We start from the raw sequence: 19,461 nt of genomic DNA on the forward strand, positions 1-19,461 counted from the left end.
TTGAGTAGATACTTCCACCTAGCATTCTTCAGTAGATGTTATACCCAAAAATTTACAAAAGTAATGTCCAAATTTATAAAAATTTACAAAACCAAAATAAAATCAAAAGAAAAATTGTCCTCAAATCACTGGAATGCCTTCCAACAAGCGCTCTTTTAACGTCACTAGCTTGACCCAATAAAGCTCATGTTCCATCTTCATGGTTGATGTTCATATCACACCAACTCATCAACTGCTTCCGGTCCACTTTTCTGACTCTTCTGGAATGTGGAGACTCTATCTCTATCACCTCATTTTCTTTGTAGTCTTTCACAACCCACAACTTGTTTTTGAATTTCACAGGTTTACCAAGTTGGAGTCGTTCTTGCATCCAGTCATCATGGACCTTTCTTCCTTTCCCAATCTTTTCTTCTTCCTGTAACTGAAACAAAAAACAATGTTTACCTTTGACCTTTGGCTTTTCATCTTGATGGCTAGTCATGAGTACATCTTGATATGTAGCTTTATGACTAGCTTCTTCCTCCTGCATCTGCCCCTCTTCTTTGAAGACATCTACAACAATTTTTTCTTCTCGATCTTGGAATACCACTATGCCTTCATCCACATCAATGATGACTTTGGCCGTTTTCATAAACGCTCTTCCGAGAATATTGGGTATCCTCTCATCCTCCATTTCCATCACCACAAAGTCTACCAAGAACTGTAGTTTGCCTACACAAACTATAACATCCTCTGCTATACCCACTATGCCAAAAAAATTTTTTTATACCTTTTAAAAATGACTTTTTATACCTGCTTTTAAGTGGGTATAGAAGTGTGGGGGTATAGAAGTATTTTGTTTTTCTATACCGGCCCAAGAGTAGGTATAAAAGAATGGTATTACACCTAATGTTCGTAGAACAGGTATGAAAAATCTCACATAAAAAGACTTACTTTTATACTTGTCAAAATTAAAATATGTATAAAAAATGCGAATTTTTTAATACCTGTTAGAGTCATAACCGGTGTAAAAGTGCGACTTTTTATTACTGTTCATGTTTTGACTGGTGTAAAAAGTGAGTTTTTTTAAAATGTAGATTTGCATGTGCTACTATCCATATCAATCTCAAAATATAGTCTAAATAATCTATAACGAGCAAAATAATCAATATATTTTCTATTATTAACACATCAAAATTGTTTCTAAACTCAATGTTATATCTACAAAATGTTAAAAGAAATATCGCCTACTCCTCATGAACATCCTATAAAGTTACATGTACACTGAAACTTGTAAAGAACCATTAAATAAGATTAATACTATGTACTTCGAAGACAAATAATATACGTTTTCTACAAATATTATCAAAATTATATAAAATTATAAAGTAACAGTGACCATAATTAATTAAATAACTAAGAAAACATATCATAAACTAATAAATAATAAAATAACACACGTCCAGTACTAGAGAACTAAAAAACTACACAGGAATTTCCTCCTGTTATGTGAAAAATGAAACAACATAGAACCTATATACAAAAATCAATTTTCTTAAACACCATAGGACCGTAAGAGCTTGCAATAAAGAATAACATACACAATAAGCTTCCCAAGACTTGACAAAAAATTCTTTCTTTTGTGTCTTGTACTTGTACTGTTAGTATGAACAGACTATTTTCCAAGATAGTTTGTCTGTCCAGAATCTACGATTGTGTTCAAGCAAGCGACATCTTCGTTTTTCATTATTTGGGTACCTTTGTCCAAACATTACATTGCAACATACCTCCAAGATCATCCATATGTGAAAAATTATGGCAAAATTTCCAAGATTTGGACAACATTATTGAAGACTGGCAAGCATATACATTACTTCAACAACCAATTATATTACTCTGTTGAAAGAAACGATGGATGTCTGATCAATACCATACTAAACTTTTTTGGATAATAATGTTCGAATTATATATAACTAATAATTAGCACAAAATATAGCAAAAATGAAAAGTTGAAAGGTCAGTTATGTATTCGTTTAAAGAATATTGGACTATACAATTTTTTGAGACCACAGGTTTGATAGTGGTTTGCAAGAAGTTTTAACTAAAGACAAATTTAAAAAAGAATGGTCACCATTAATTTACCTGCACCTAGTGCTCTATTATTTCCAATGCATGTGTCTAAGATAATTCTTGTGGTTCGAAAAATACTGAACCACATGAATAGGACTGATCAAAAAACATATCACCTGATATGTGGCAAAGCCTAACTCTTTTCTTCTATAATCATACAAAAATTCAGCACGTATATCATTCTCTGCATAACCTACATGAAAGCCAAGAAATTCATGAGCACGTCAAGGGAAACAAAATAACAGTTAGAATATATGATCTAGTATTACATGAATAAATTTTCCCTGTAGAGATTTTCTCTAAAACTTTAATAAAATCCATGAGTTTTGATAAAACTTATTGCACAAAGCTCCACAATATTACAAAGATAACTTTTTTACTAATTGATCCATAAATACTTCTAAGATACAAAAAAAAAAAGTGATGAGAAAAAGAAGCAAGTCTAATTTATATGAAAAAATGTTTTAAAAATTAATTTATAAATAAAATAAATTTAATTTGTAAAAAAAAGTTAATTTTAGCTATTTTTCTTATTTCTTATTGAATGTATCCGGTGTTACTTGTTTTTGGTTTACTGTTCCTGTAAACAGTATTTTCGGTTTCTAGGTTTTCTAATTTGGGGGTTTTGTTATTTTCAGTTAGTTTGTTAGTTTGACAGCTTTTGCTGCCTTACTGAAACCATATATAAAGGTTTCCAGCCTCTGTAAAAACACAACACACACATATATTCATGCATATACGTTTTCTCTCTTTTTCCCTTATCTCTATTCAGTTAAAGGGGCTTACCTCTGTCGCGGGTCCGTTCCACCGTCGTCCTCTTTCCGATCCACCACCGTCGCGGTGCTCTTGCCGGACGAACATGGAGATCCCACTTCTCTCCTCTTTTCGCAGCTGGCTCACCAACGCTTCTCTGACCATCAAAGGCTTCCAGTGAGATTTTTGTCTCACGTTGCTGGGCCTCAAGCTGTGGGCTATTGGTTTCCTGCTGGGCCACTGGTTTCTCTTTATGGTACCAGAGCAGGTCTTGGACCTGTTTTGCCACTGATTCCGCTGCACATCCTTCTTCTTCTTGATCTTTCTTTGGTTCTTTGAAATTTTCTTGCTAACTATGGAAAAACTGGACCAGACCAATAACCCAGTCAGTCCCTACTACTTACACCCAGGGGAGAACCCAGGCACCTCCCTCATATCTCAGGTCTTGAATGAAACCAACTATACTTCTTGGAGTAGAAACATGAGAAGGGCTCTCTTATCCAAGAACAAACTAAAATTCATAGATGGAGGCATCACAAGACCCGAAAGAAGTGACAGTTTGTTTGATTCTTGGGAAAGAAACAACATGATGGTGCTATCTTGGATCATTAAAACCCTCTCACCCCAAATAGCTGAGAGTGTGATATACGTAGAGAATGCACAAGAACTGTGGGAAGAATTGAAGGAAAGATTTTCTAAAGGAGATCACTTCAAATTCTCATATTTACTCCAAGAAATTCACTTCATCAAGCAAGGTGAAAGGAGTGTGACCCAGTATTTTACAGATTTGAAAATCTTGTGGGAAGAACTTGAATTTCTAAGACCTATTCCCATTTGCAGTTGCAAAATTCCATGCAAATGTGATCTGTCCAAAGCATCACAGAAATACAGGGACATGGAGCATGTCATATGTTTCCTAAAGGGCCTAAATGAATGCTATGATACTGTTAAAACCCAGATATTGCTTATGGAGCCTCTACCCAACATTAATCGTGTATTTTCCCTCATCATACAACAAGAAAGACAAGGGAAAAATGATTCTAATCAGAATGACAACAAGGTTCTTGCAAGTGCCACTGAAAAGCAAAATCAATGGAAGAACAATCAAGGTTGGAAGACTTATGGACGTGGAAATCCTCCCAGAAATCAAGGAAGATGGAGAGGGAGAAACCCCAACTACGGAAAACAGTGTTCCTACTGTCATAAGATGAACCACACCATTGATGAGTGTTATTCCAAGCATGGATACCCACCTTGGTACAAAAAGAATGACAACAGTAATGAAAACAACACTGGACAGAGTGAATGGGGGACAGCTAATGTTTGTTCAACATCTACTGGAGTGCAGACAAGTCAGCAAAATGTCACTCAAAATTCTTTCACTCATGAACAGATGCAAAAGATACTGCAAATGCTGGAGAAAGTTGACACCCCATCTCACAGCATCAGTCAAATCCAGAAAGACAACACAGAGAATGCACCAGGTATATTTTCATGGATCATAGACACAGGGGCAACAGATCATGTAACCCATGATAAAAACCAGTTTACAACTTTCTATAAAATCAGTCCTATATCAGTGAAATTACCCAATAGTTCTACTGTCACTGCTCACTATGCTGGAACCATACATTTCTCTAAAGAATTTGTGATTTTTAACGTTTTATATATACCAGAATTCACCTTTAATCTCATATCTGTTCAAAGTCTCACTAGGGATATAACTGTACACTAACTTTCTCTTCTAAGATGTGTGAAATTCAGGACAACTCAACATTGAGGATGATTGGGTATGCTAGTGTGTGCAAGGGACTCTACCATTTACAATCTTTTGGAAGGAATTTAGCTCCTAGTTTTGCCTTTTCGTATGAACATGACAATGTAAATATTTGGCACTTTAGACTTGGTCATCCTGGACATAAAACTCTTGATAAGATGTGTAAAGTTTTCCCTTATATTCAGACTGCTAGTGATAATGACGCTTGTGATATCTGTCACTTTGCCAAACAGCACAAATTGCCTTTTCCTAAAAGCACTTCTTTATCTGATGACTGTTTTGACATGATTCACTGTGATATTTGGGGTCCCATATCTACCCCCTCTGTACATGGTCATAGGTATTTTTTAACTGTTGTTGATGACTACAATAGGCATACTTGGATTTTTCTTATGCATAATAAGGGCCAAACTAGAGAACTGCTGCAGAGCTTTATTGCTAAGGTTAATACACAACATAATAAGGCTATTAAAGTGATAAGAACCGATAATGGACCTGAATTTAATTGCTCTAGTGTCTATAATTCGTATGGAATTGAACATCAAAGAAGTTGTGTTGAGACTCCACAACAAAATTCTGTTGTGGAAAGGAAACACCAACATATATTGAATGTAACCCGCAGCTTGATCTTCCAATCTAATATCCCTCACATATATTGGTCCTATGCTCTATCCCAAGCTGTTTATCTGATCAATAGACTTCCCTCTCCTATCATTAAAGACAAAACCCCTTATGAACTCTTACACGGTAAATCACCCACCTATCTTGACTTAAAGATTTTTGGTTGTCTATGTTTTGCATCTACCTTAGAAGGTAACAGAAGTAAGCTTGATCCTAGAGCTAGAAAGGGTATTTTTCTAGGATACAAGGGTGGGATAAAAGGATATATAGTCCTTGACATTAATAGTAGAGAAATATTCATAAGTAGGAATGTTATCTTCTATGAAAATATTTTCCCATATAAAGACAAAGAAGCAGGAAGCAGTAATCATGATAAAGATAAAAGAGACATATTTTTTCTTGATGACATTACTTGCAGCCATGAACAAAGTTCTACTGAGAATGAGAGATCTACTGAAGAGGAAGCTGCCACCGATAATGACAATCCTATAGATCAAGAACTTGGAAATGCACAGAGGAAATCCAGCAGAATGAGAAGGACTCCAGAATACTTAAAAGATTACATACAACAAAGTGATCACTCTCCATCCACTCAACTGTGTGCCAAAAATGGTTTGATTACTCCCTATCCCATTAAAAAAATTTTGTCTTATAAATCTCTTTCAGATAAGCATTTGAAATACACTCTTGTTATAACTGTGAATAAAGAGCCCAATTCCTATGAAGAAGCTAAGAATAGCCCTGAATGGGTTGATGCTATAAGGAAGGAAATACATGCTCTACAGATGAATAAAACCTGGTATTTGACCCAACTTCCTCCAGGAAAGAGATCTATCGGATGTAGATGGGTCTATAAGGTGAAGCATAAGGCTGATGGCACAGTTGAGAGATATAAAGCCAGATTGGTAGCCAAAGGCTACACTCAACAAGAGGGAATAGATTTTTTGGATACTTTTTCCCCAGTTGCTAAACTCACCTCTGTTAGACTTTTGTTGGCTCTTGCAGCCTCTAAAGGCTGGTTCCTACATCAACTTGATGTGGACAATGCCTTCCTTCATGAAGATTTGAATGAAGATGTTTATATGGATCTTCCTCCAGGATTAAATGTTGACAATAAAGGGCTGGTCTGTAAACTAACCAAATCCTTATATGGGCTGAAACAAGCTAGAAGACAGTGGTTTGACAAGCTTTCATCATTTCTTATTTCTTCAGGATATACCCAATCTAAATCTGACCATTCCCTATTTGTTAAAAGAACCCTTTCAGATTTCACAGCCTTACTTATATATGTTGATGACATTGTCTTGACAGGGAATTCAATGAAAGAAATCAATCTCATGAAAACTCTTTTGGATAATCAATTTCAGATTAAAGATTTAGGAGAACTCAAGTATTTTCTTGGGTTTGAAGTGGCTAGATCGAAGAAAGGGATACACTTGTGCCAAAGGAAATATGCCTTGGATATCCTAGAAGAAACAGGAATGCTAGGGAGTAAACCTAGTTCTACACCCTATTTGAGCAATAATAGCAGTCTGTACAAAAAGGAGGATTATATGGAGAATCCTAGTGATTATAGGAAATTAATAGGAAAATTATTCTATCTTACTAACACTAGGCCTGATTTATGCTTCACTGTCAATCTTTTAAGTCAGTTCATGCAGGAACCAACTAAGCACCACTATCAAGCCTTACAACATGTACTTAGGTATGTCAAATCAAGTCCAGCTGAAGGACTTTTCTTTGCTGCTGATTCTAATCCTCAGATAAAGGGCTTCAGTGATTCAGATTGGGCCACATGTCCTAATACAAGAAGGTCTACTACTGGATACTGCATTTTCTTAGGCAACTCTCTTATCTCATGGAGGTCAAAGAAACAGAGTACGGTGTCAAGGTCTTCCACGGAGGCTGAATACAGGGCTCTTGCAGCTACAGTGTGTGAGATGCAGTGGTTACACTATCTTCTTCAAGATTTACACATTGAGCCAACAGCTACTACTGTCCTTTATTGTGATAACAACTCAGCAAGGCATATTGCTCACAATCAAAGCTATCATGAGCGAACCAAGCACATAGAATTGGATTGTCACGTTGTTCGTGAGAAAATACAAGCCAAGCTCCTACATTTGCTTCCCATTCGATCAGAAGGGCAACTTGCAGATATATTTACTAAATTTCCTCACCGGACTAGGTTCAAATCTATTATTCCCAAGCTTGGAATGATGAATATCCATCATCCAACTTGAGGGGAGGCTATTGAATGTATCCGGTGTTACTTGTTTTTGGTTTACTGTTCCTGTAAACAGTATTTTTGGTTTCTAGGTTTTCTAATTTGGGGGTTTTGTTATTTTCAGTTAGTTTGTTAGTTTGACAGTTTTTGCTGCCTTACTAGAACCATATATAAAGGTTTCCAGCCTCTGTAAAAACACAACACACACATATATTCATGCATATACGTTTTCTCTCTTTTTCCCTTATCTCTATTCAGTTAAAGGGGCTTACCTCTGTCGCGGGTCCGTTCCACCGTCGTCCTCTTTCCGATCCACCACCGTCGCGGTGCTCTTGCCGGACGAACATGGAGATCCCACTTCTCTCCTCTTTTCGCAGCTGGCTCACCAACGCTTCTCTGACCATCAAAGGCTTCCAGTGAGATTTTTGTCTCACGTTGCTGGGCCTCAAGCTGTGGGCTATTGGTTTCCTGCTGGGCCACTGGTTTCTCTTTATTTCTCTCTCCTAAAATGTTGATAAAGAAGTTCGTTAGAGAAAAAACGAAAGAAAACAAAGAATTATAACTAAGCACAAAAATGTAGGAGTTCAAGTACCTCTGTTCCTTAATTATAGGCTTAGTTAGCAGACAACTCAACAATTAGTTATATATACTTTTATCAAAGGTGTAACCAGTGTAGAAGACAACTCAACAAGTATGTAATTGGTTAAATCATAATATAACGGATGAAAATTTAAATATGAGGCAGATTCTTACATTTAACATAAATTAAAGAATAAAATTCATGGTTTTACTATTTTGAATTACAAGGGATATCAATTTTTTATTATATAAATTAGATTGATGGCATGTCTGGTGTTTAATAAAAATATATAAATTTTGATTGGGTTGCAAAAGCTTAATGCAGTAATTAATTTTCCTTTTTCAATATCCCTCTGGACCAAATAAAATTTCCTGTCAAAATTTCAAAACTTTTAACTAAATAATTAGGACAAACTTATTACTTTGGAATCTTTAACTATGGTACTTGGAATCTATAACTAGCTATACCAAATTTAACAAAATTGACGCGCTGAATACGTCCATCAAAAAGAAGAAATTACCTTATGAGGAAGTAAGTTGAATTCCAATCTTATTAATTAAAGTTTTTAGTAAATGTAATTAGTAGATAACTCACTAACAATATTCTTACGGAAGGTGGTGTAGCCAGTGTGCTTCCATTAGCTTGTTCTCTCACTTTTAGTTCCTTCTCAACTTCTTTTCTCTTCATCTCACTTTGGCGTAAGAGACCAACAAGTTCTTTTATTTGATCTTTCATTTCCCTTATCTCCATGTCCTTCTCCCAGAGTTAGCACCTATTGTCAACACACAAATTCATAACAGTATACAATATCACAATTGTGCTTTGTTCAATTAGAAAATTGTTTAGTTATCTTATTTATAGAGAATTGAAGAAAAAAATATAATTAATTATAGAGAGAAAAGGTATAGGTCAAAGGACCTAGCATGTGCAACAGAATTAAACATATATTGAAGCCAATTCTTCGCTTCTCCCAATGAACGCAATTGATTCCAGCGTCTAAAACCAAATATCTTCAAATGTTTAACATTAGACCATGCTTCTTCAAATGTGATACCTTTCGGCCTCTTTGTTGGAGATAGGTTTAGGATATAGGTGGTTGTCAACCTAGCCTCTCCCCATAGAAAGTTTGACATCCTTTTACTTTTCAGCATACACCTAACCATATTTAATATGGTTATGTTCTTCCTTTCTGCTGTCCCATTGTGTTGTGGTGTATAGGGTGGAGTAACTTCATGCACTATACCCTCATTTTCACAAAGAACTTTAAAATCAGTTGAGATATACTCTCCTCCTCCATATGTCCGAAGACCCTTAATCTTCTTCCCACTTTGCCTTTCTAATAGACATTTAAACTTTTGAAATACCTGCGACACCTCACATTTTCTCCTGATCAAATAACTTCAACTCTTCCTAGTCCAGTCATAAATAAAAAACAGAAAATACCTACTGCCCCCAAGTGTTTCTGTCTGAATTGGACCACACACATATGAATATATCACCTCTAATTTCTCAGTTGTCTTTTGGAGTAAAAATTTCTGAAAACTACCCTTGGTCTGCTTGCACTGAATGCACTCTTTGCACATTGTTTCTGGTATGCTAACCATAGGTAAGTCATTCACCATATTCTTTTGGCTTAACTGTGATAGATCTATAAAATTTAGATGTCCAAATCTAAGATGCCACAACCATTCTGCACTGTTTTCTAATGCAGCAAAACATTGGTGTTTAACTGCATTCATCATGATCCTAAATGTATTGTTCTGTAATAGTTGAGCCTGGACAATGAGCCTCTTGGTTTGATAAAAAATGCTGAGACAATTATTCTCCATTTTCATCACATATGCTTTCTACAGCAATTGGCCCAAACTGAGCAGATTGGTCTTTAGGCCTGGCACATATAGTACTTCTTCAATCACTACTTCTCTTCCATCACCATCTCTCAAGACCATCCTGCCAGAACCCTCTGCAGTTAGACTCTTATCATCAGCAAATCGAATTTTTCCCCGCATAGCCTCCATCATCTTCACAAACCATTCCTTCCTTCAATCATATGGGTGAGTATCCATAATCCAGATACCGGACTGCATTTTCTGGTTGATCTTCCCTATGTGCTAGCCATCAACATTACAACTTCAAAATTTGACACATCCTCTTGGGCCAGATTAGCCATCTTCTTTGGTTTATTCTTTGCTCTTTCTCCCTTCCAACACTCTTTGGCATAATGGCCAAACTTCTGGTAGTTGTAGCACTTAACTTTCTTCTTATCAAATTTCCATCCACCATTAGAATTTGTGCAAGACTTTTGATTCTTGCCTTTTGTTCCAGTGAGTCTTTATGCTTAATGTTGCCTTTATTGCCTTTCTTGAACCCTCTTTTGCCCTTATACTGAGACTACGACTATAGTGCTTGTTCTTGGCATTGCTTGTGTTCATTGATGTGATACTCATGTGCTTCTAATGAGTGCTGCAATTCCTCAATTTCTAATTTCTCCAAATCACGGGTCTCTTCAATAGTAACAACCACATGGTCAAACCTTGGAGTTAGGGTTCTTAGGATTTTATCCACAACATATTGATTTGAAATTCCATCGTTATAGGCCCTCATGGAATTGACCAACTCCTGCACCTTGTCAAAATACTCTACCACGATTTCCCCCTCATCCATGGTTAGTATTTCAAATTGCCTTCTCAATATCTGCAATTCACCTTCTTGTTCTCTTCACCAATATTTCCCAAATTTCTTTACTAGTAGCAGCCTTTGAGATCTTATTAAAGATCTTTGAACTGACACACTAGTAAAGCAAAAATTGTTCCTTACTGTCTAGTTTCACCTGCATTTTCTGGTTTCTTTTCTCTTCTTTAGTAGCCTTTGAACTCAACTCGGGTAGTCTTCTTCTATCACATCTGCAACATCCTAGAAGCCAAATATGGCTTGCATCTTGATGCGCCAATCATCAAACAACTTGCTATCAAACATTGGCAGAGACCCCTGTATTCCTCCAAACCCTGCCATATTCTTCTTGATTAAATCTTAAAGCTTCTTGGATCTCCTTATTCACCTTTAAAGATTTATCACTTTCCAAAGAATACTTCTTTCTGGATATACACTCTTCTTCTAGACTTTATTCACACCCACACACCACACAGATCTGTTTCTCCTATGCTCTTGATACCATCTAGCGTTTTGAGAGAGAAAGCGAAAAAACTACTAAAGAGGTAGAGAGAAGGCAGAGAGTAGAGACATAAATGAAGAATGGGATGAAGAGAAGGCTTAAGGCTCACACACACAAGGTACGCTAAAATGATTTTTTCTGTACATCATTTCTGAATGCATTACAACTTTTATAGATGAAACAATGTAATTGAAATTTGGTTTTGTTTACAACATAACAGAAAGAGCTATTGAAGAGAAGGGGAGAAGGAGTTGAGTGAAAAATAAATTGGAAAGGAAGAGTTGAAATAAAGAAAAATTCAAGAAAAAAAAAGTAGAGAAGAAAGTAGGAAAGGAGAAATAATAAGAAAAAAGGAATAATCAAACAAGAGAAAAAAAATATATACTAATTATTATGGACACCAATTAATACATTCTGCAACGATTTTAATTCCTTGAATTCTTATTTCCAATTTTACATTCTCAATATTTTAAGTTCAACCACTCTTATCTCCAACTTCACATTCTCGTATTAGAATGTCTAAGTACTCATCTGTTTTTCATGTTGAATGAAATTGTGTTTACATCATACACTTTGTTTCGATTGAAAAGGTTTGATGGTTGATCATCCTTCCTTGCTATGGTCTTTTTCGATCATCCAATCCTCTATGAGAACGCAGTCCATTCCAATGGGTTGTTGACCTGCAGAAGACACTTTGACACTCAAGTCAGATATCTTTTTCTAAGAGGTCTTTATATTATTAGGATAAATCAAGGTTATTTTACCTGGACATCAATCACATATTTATAGGGCTTGTGGCAGCAAAACACATTGATTAACCATTAATACGCAATATATTTTTAGGTGATATAACCTATTAATCACTCATTAATATCGTATAATTGTACTTGATATGGACATTTAACTTATTAATTAACCATTAATGTTTTCCACCTTACCTGCTAATTTTGCTGCCGCATAACCGATCAGCTAGTTACTTCCATCATGATTTGTCCGGTTTTTCATAACGAATCTGATGGCAAATCCCCTAGCCATGGTCAAGCACTTTCAAGAGAGTGGAAGTCATGCACGAAGACGACATCAACTCTACCATGTGGGCCACCTTTGGATCCATCATGAAGCATGGATTGAAGAGTAGTGTAGGAATTTAGGCCATATAGTGTAGGTTTGTTGAAGGCTTGTATTAAGGCCTAAGTAGAATAGGATTTTCCTTAAAAGTTAGACATCCAAACCAAGTGGAAAGTGTGTGCCATGTGTCATGCTTCCATTGGAGAGGATTTACTTTTTAAAAGGTAGCCACATGGCACCTTAGGAGTGGAGAGTTTTTTCTTTTAGTAGTGGCCACATGACACTCTAGGAATGGAGAGGATTGTGTTTTGTGAGTGGCCACATGTCCTCCCATCATTGGAGAGGATTTGTGGACACTTGTCCACTCCTTAAAAGGCCTCATTTTTGGCCAATGAGAGCAAAGGTGGAAGATCATGCTTTTAGGGTTAGAAGGAGACACCCTTGGCCTATAAATAGATGTGTCTCCACCCTTGTATTTCATCTTTGATGTTGAGTAATGTTATGCTGCCCATTTTTGGCCATACTACTCATCTTAGATCAAGACTAGAGCAACCCATGAGGCCCTACTAGTCACCTTCCTCCTTGAGTTGGCCTAACCTCTCTTGGACCCACCAAACACTACACCACCACCACCATATCTCCTAGAGGCTTTGAGGACCTACACATTCATACATTAGCGCATCATCCTTGGACCATTTACCACCACATTTTCGCACCATTCATCCAAGGAACACCCCTCCATGCACATCTCCTAGCTTTGGCCCAACCTAGCCAAGGAGGTTGCCATAATTTGGTATCAGAGCTTTGGTTCTTCAAGAGTTAAGTCTTTTGGTCCTTATCTATCCTTTATTCTTCCATGTTGTTGATGTTATTTCCCTACTTGTCTTGTTGTGTTTTTTTTAATCTATCATTTGTTCTAGCAGCAAACTGTGACGATTTTCAAACTTAAATTGCATCTAGCTCAGTTATCCAAAAAATACGTAAAAATATTCAAATGAAAGCCCTTTGAGTCTATTTTCAAAAAACAAAATGAATCACTTCATTTGGAGTTCTGTGGAGAAAGCTATGAGTAAAACACTCAGCAAAGGTTAAAGCTGGCAGGATGTTGTCATTAGAGTTTTTCAAGTTCGTTTTTGGTAGTTTTGGTTACTTTTTTGTGTCTTTTCTTTTTTTTTGAGGCATTCCTTACTGTTATTTTTGGTCAATATATGTTTTCTTGAGTCATTTTAATTTTCAAATCAATCCATATTGTCTAGAGTCATGTTTAGTCCTTTTGATGTCTCTATTTCCTAGTTGAAACTTTGCAAATCATCAAAATTATATGTTGAGGTCATGTCCAAAAACTTATTTGTATTTGTGCCTTTGAATGCTTTTATTTTATATATTTGAGTTCATACTTGTTTTTAGATCATGAACAAGTTCATAGAGTTAGGTTTCCATTATGTCACTTTTTGTGTTTCATGCTCATATTTGATTCTAGTAGGTTTTCTTCATTTTGGTGCTATAAGCTTGTATGAACTTGAAACTCCTTGTAATATTCAATATTGGAGATCTGATTTGGTGGGTGTTTGTGCTAAACATTTCAAAAAAAAAAGAGAGACAAAAGGTACAAAAGAAAAGTAGACAAAAGAGTACAAAAAGCAAAAGCAAAAAGTAAAAGTAAAAGCACATGCATGTACCATATGTACCAACTTTTGTGTGAGAACTTTGATGTTGATTTGGGAGCTGAAACTGATGTCCCTAGTTGTTGTTCCAGCAACCATGATGACCTAAAAAGGTTGCCTTAGTGCACCATTTGGTCTAGCTTGCAAAAGAACAAAAGCACCTTGTGTTTTTCTAGTAGTTTTGGTTTTTTTGTGATCCATTCTAGTGCCTTTCTTTAGGTAACTTCTTTTTTTGTGCTAACCTTTCTTTCTTACCATTTAATTGCTTGATTGTCTTCTAAACATTCATGGTTTTGTCAAAGTAAAACTCCTTTTGAAGAGCCTTTGTTCATTTTAGACCTTTTCTTGCTTTTTCCTTGGACTCCTTTTGGCTTTAATGGTGTTAACTTGTGGTGTAGGTCTTTGGATGGTAAAAAAACGTGAGGATCATGGGGATAATAGCCCAAAACAGTGAGAAACATTCAAAGGTGAAGGAGGTCTTGAAGGGAAGCTTAATGTCTTTGTCTAAAACACAAAACAAGAGAGTATACACTTGGTGAGAAAGAGAGATTTGTGTGTATTTTCTTTGAATTGTAAAATTGTAGTTGTTTTCCTTTTGGACTTGTATTTTTGACTTGTTAGGGGTTTTTACTAACAAGAACATTGGACATTTATTATTTAAGCGAAATTTGTAGTTGGTGGGTAAGAGGGAACCAAAGTTCCTTCTAATTCATCATTAGGCCGCATAGTTTAGATTTATTGTTTTCCTTAATTGTCGTAGTTTAGTGTGTCTTTACTTTAATTTCAATTTTTGTTCCTTTTGAGAAGTTTGGTGTAAGAGTACCTAAGATAAGCTTTGGCTAGGAAAGGCTTGGTTCTTAAGCAATCATTTGTGATTCACCTCCCTTTCCTGGAAGTGAACTTGGGCATCTTTTACTTCCTTAAGTCTCCTAGGGAACTTCTCTTGAAATTCTAAGTAATTTATTTGTTGCATTGCATATTTTTGAAAACTTTGAGAATGTCTAAGACCACATCCTTTGAAATTGGTAGTGACTCTAGTGAAGAGGTCAAGCCTACTTTGAAAAACTTGGCCAAAGAACTAAAGTCACTAAAAATTTGGCAAAAGAAAGAAGCTATTTTGAAAGAAAAAGAAAAGATGGAAAGAGAAGAATATCTTGCTAAATTGGATGAGGAACTTAGAACTCTCAATGAAAAACAAGAAAAAGTCCAAAAGGATTTAAGGAAGATAAAGAGAAGTAGAGATGAAGACAAAAGAAGGAAGAAAGAACAAAGAGAGAAAGAGGAACATGAGAAAAGAGAGAAAGAACAAAGAGAGAAAGAGGAGGAAGTAAGAAGAGAGAAAAAGGAGGAGGAAAGAAGAAGAGAGTATGAAGAGAAAAAGATAAAAGAAAGGAATGAGAAAGAAAAGAGAGAAAAAGAAGAGATTGATATAAGAGAAGAAAAGGAAGAGTTACCAAAGCCCCCTACCACTCCCACAATTAAGATTAAGACTAAGATGATGAAGGGAAATTTCCAATCCTTGAACTTTTCTCAATACATCCAACCATCTTTCATAACTCCAACTTTTAATTTTGAAAAAATTTCAACTTCTTTTTTACCTCCCATTATTTTTAACTCCTCAAATTTCTCCAAATCAAACTTTGAGTTGATGTTACTTTCTAGGATTCAATTAACTCAAAGTAAACACAAACAATTTTGTGGAGTAGACCTTCAAAGTTTTCAAGTAAATTCTTTTAAAATTAGCATAAGGTCTTCTTTAAATCTTTCATCTAGATGCATGTTGTTTGTGGTTCAAAAGATTATTGGTTTTATGTTTGATGACACTTGCATATGGATCTTTGATCCTGGTGGAAAGATACACAAATTAACCAATAATAAGAAAAAGGTTTTTGTCATAAAAGAACAAAAAGATTTGAGGACAAATCCTTTTCAAAAGGGAGGGTATGATGGCATATCCCTAAAAAATTAAGTCTTGTGTTGGAATGGATAGTCTTTCAAACATATACATCCAACACAAGACAAATAAAAGCTTTAAAGATGCTCTTACTCTTCAAGACCTTGATCATTCATTTGATTTAAGGTGTATCATTGTTGGGAGCTATATTCTTCATTTACATACTATTATAACATTTGTTCTAACTTGTGTTATAAAATAGGTATTTGACCTTGGTGGAGAAGAACACAAAACTCTAAAGAAGATAAGGAAGTTTGCCTTGTTCCATGTTGAAGATTTGAGGGCAAATCCTTTTCAAGAGGGAAGGAATGATGGAAAATCCCCTAGCCATGGTCAAGCACTTTCAAGAGAGTGGAAGCCATCCATGAAGATGACATAAACTCTACCTTGTGGGCCACCTTTGGAGCCATCATGGAGCATGGATTAAAGAGTAGTGTAAGAATTTAGGCCATTGTATTAGGCCATGTAGTGTAGGTTTGTTTAAGGCTTGTATTAAGGCCTAAGTAGCATAGGATTTTCCTTAAAAGTTAGACATCCAAACCAAGTGGAAAGTGTGTGCCATGTGTCATGCTTCCATTAGAGAGGATTTACTTTTTAAAAGGTAGCCACTTGGCACCTTAGGAGTGGAGATTTTTTTTCTTTTAGTAGTGGCCACATGGCACTCTAGGAATGGAGAGGATTGTGTTTTGGGAGTGGCCACATGTCCTCCCATCATTAGAGAGGATTTGTGGACACTTGTCCACTCCTTAAAAGGCCTCATTTTTGGCCAATGAGAGCAAAGGTGGAAGATCATGCTTTTAGGGTTAGAAGGAGACACCATTGGCCTATAAATAGAGGTGTCTCCACCCTTGTATTTCATCTTTGATGTTGAGTAATGTTATGTTGCCCATTTTTGGCCATACTAATCATCTTAGATCAAGACTAGAGCAACCCATGAGGCCCCTCTAGTCACCTTCCTCCTTGAGTTGGCCTAACCTCTCTTGGACCCACCAAACACTACACCACCACCACCATATCTCCTAGAGGTTTTGAGGTTCTACACCATTCATACATTAGCTCATCATCCTTGGACCATTTACCATCACATTTTCGCACCATTCATCCAAGGAACACCCCTCCATGCACATCTCCTAGCTTTGGCTTAACCTAGCTAAGGAGGTTGCCATCAGAATCATATAGTACATAAGCCCCCAAGTCCCAAGCAAGTGAGTACAGATGTGAAGGAGTTTATATATATGCCGAGCGGCAACTAATAGGAGTTCTTTTTTTATAACTTTTTCCTATGTTGAGCAAAGACACTAGAAGTTCTATTTGAATTTTTTCTCCACGCCGAGGGGCGACTAATAGGAGTTCTATTTAGAACTTTTTTCAAAGTTGAGCGAAGGCACTAGAAGTTCTATTTGAACTTTTTCTCTTGGTCGAGTGGCGATTGATAGGAGTTCTTTTTCTAGAACTTTTTCCTATGTTGAGTAGAGGCACTAGAAGTTCTTTTTGGAACTTTTTCTCTAGGCCAAGTAGCGACTGATAGGAGTTCTTTTTCTAGAACTTTTTCCTATGTTGAGCAGAGGTACTAGAAGTTCTTTTTCAAACTTTTTCTCTAGGTTGAGCGACGACTGATAGGAGTTCTTTTTCTAGAACTTTTTCCTATTTTAAGCAGAGACACTAAAAGTTCTTTTTGGAACTTTTTCCCTAGGCTGAGCGGAGACTGATAGGAGTTCTTTTTCTAGAACTTTTTTCTATGTTGAGCAGACTTTAGAACTTTTTCCTGTGTTGAGTAGTAGACGCTAGGAGTTCTCTTTGGAAATTTTTCCTGTGCAATATATTTCACTCACAAAAATATGTGTTAAACAAAATATTGAATATTTTATTTTTATAATGAGAAGCCATTAGAACCTGACAAGGTTGAACATTGGTGGTCCAACTAACCCAGCCGTAAGGGATTGAACCTTCCTGTGCAGGATAGTTTTACTCAAAAAAATATGTGTTAAATAAAATATTCAATATTTTATTTTTATAATGAGAAGTCATTAGAATCCGGCAAGGTTGAACGTTGGTGGACCTACTGACCAAGCGGTAAGGGATTGAACCTTCCTGTATAGGATATTTTTACTCACAAAAAAATATGCGCTAATAAAATATTCAATATTTTATTTTTATAATGAGAAGTCATTAGAACTTGATAAGGCTGAACGTAGGTGGTCCAACTGATTGAGCGGTAAGGGATTGGACCTTCCTTTAGAAATTATTATGGAATTTTTTGCTTTTGTTGCAAAACCTGGTATTGATCCGAAGTAGCGGTCGAGACTGAGCGCATGTCTGGTTCATCTTGGTTTCATGGGGATTCCACTTGGCCCCATGATGGGCATCAATGTTTCGATTGAAAAGGTCCGAGGGTCGGTCGTCCTTCCTTGCTACACTCTCTTCCGATCATCCAATCCTCTTCGAGACCGAAATCTCTTCCGATGGGTTGACCTGTAGAAGACATTCTGATGCTCAAGTCAGATATCTTTTTCAAAGAGGTCTTTATTTTATTAGGATAGATCAAGATTATTTTACCTAGACATGAATGGTATATTTATAGGACTTGTAGCAACCATTGATTAACCATTAACACACATTATTTTTTAGGTGATATAACATGTTAATTACTCATTAATATCATATATTCGTACTTGATATGACCATTAAACTTATTAATTATTCATTAATATTTTCTACCTTACCTGTTAATTGTGTTGCCGCATAACCGATCGACTAGTTGCTTCTATCATGAGCGGGTTGATTGTTCGTAACAAATCATGAATTTTTCATGCGCCAACCGCTACATACTGTACAGTACACACTTCAATGCTAATTTTTTCTCCTATGTTATATTCTCTTATTGTTTAATTAAGTATACATTGAGTACTTTTATTGATTATTATTGATAGAAGATAGAGTTTTACACTTTTAAGAACTTTATGCAATTCATAGCTATGAAATTATGAGTTATAAAAACTCTAATTTCCGAATATCAGAAGAGTAGCTCTTATTTTCTCATCTCATCATAAAACCTCCACATCTTAACACATGTTATATAATATATTAATTAAAAATACCAGTATTCATTACAAATTTAAAATTAAAAGATCGAAGAGTTTATTTCATTTTTTGCCAAGATATGCGAACAAACAAATCAAAGCGTCACTTTAGACTATATCATCGATGTATTAATGTGACAATAACATCCAAGTAAAATTGCAGTGGCAAAATTTGCAACATCAATAAAGATAAACACAATCCAAAAGGGTCAAAAACATATTACAAATTAAGAACACTAGTACCATAAGAAGAAAAGACACCGGTTATTTTTTATTATTGGCATCGGTTTTGCAACCGAGGCATATGTGAGCGAGGTAAAAAGGACAGACTTTATGTCTCGGTCATGGACTGAGATAAAACTAGACAGGAGTATGCCTCGGTTCTTAGATAACCGAGGCAGTATCCTTTTTTTTTTTCAGATGCAATTTCAGTACGCAACCAGAACCAGAAATTGT

The 19,461-nt window shown here is 35.9% G+C and overlaps 2 protein-coding genes across 2 annotated transcripts; one reads left to right on the top strand and one right to left on the bottom strand.

The window, feature by feature from the left end:
• The first annotated feature begins 3,217 nt into the window (after positions 1 to 3,217).
• On the top strand, positions 3,218 to 4,597 carry LOC128194393 (uncharacterized). Its single transcript, XM_052869980.1, has one exon. It carries the CDS (start codon positions 3,218 to 3,220, stop codon positions 4,595 to 4,597), a length of 1,380 nt encoding a protein of 459 aa, XP_052725940.1.
• A 5,317-nt stretch (positions 4,598 to 9,914) lies between these two features.
• On the bottom strand, positions 9,915 to 10,731 carry LOC128194394 (uncharacterized). The gene is made up of 2 exons (XM_052869981.1): positions 10,511 to 10,731; positions 9,915 to 10,107 (listed from the first exon to the last, which is right to left on the bottom strand). The coding sequence occupies exons 1-2, from the start codon at positions 10,729 to 10,731 to the stop codon at positions 9,915 to 9,917; spliced, it is 414 nt and encodes a 137-aa protein (XP_052725941.1).
• Positions 10,732 to 19,461: the final 8,730 nt, after the last annotated feature.

This window comes from Vigna angularis, chromosome 10, assembly GCF_016808095.1.
Source record: "Vigna angularis cultivar LongXiaoDou No.4 chromosome 10, ASM1680809v1, whole genome shotgun sequence".
NCBI classification, from domain to species: domain Eukaryota; kingdom Viridiplantae; phylum Streptophyta; class Magnoliopsida; order Fabales; family Fabaceae; genus Vigna; species Vigna angularis.

Excerpts from the sequence above, each read along its gene's own strand:
- LOC128194393 (XM_052869980.1), top strand. The coding sequence starts at position 3,218 with ATGGAAAAACTGGACCAGACCAATAACCCAGTCAGTCCCTACTACTTA.
- LOC128194394 (XM_052869981.1), bottom strand. The coding sequence starts at position 10,731 with ATGGATGAGGGGGAAATCGTGGTAGAGTATTTTGACAAGGTGCAGGAG. Across the intron at positions 10,108-10,510 it reads CACTCATTAGAAGCACATGA|GAAGGAATGGTTTGTGAAGA; the intron begins GTATCACATCAA and ends ATATGATTGAAG.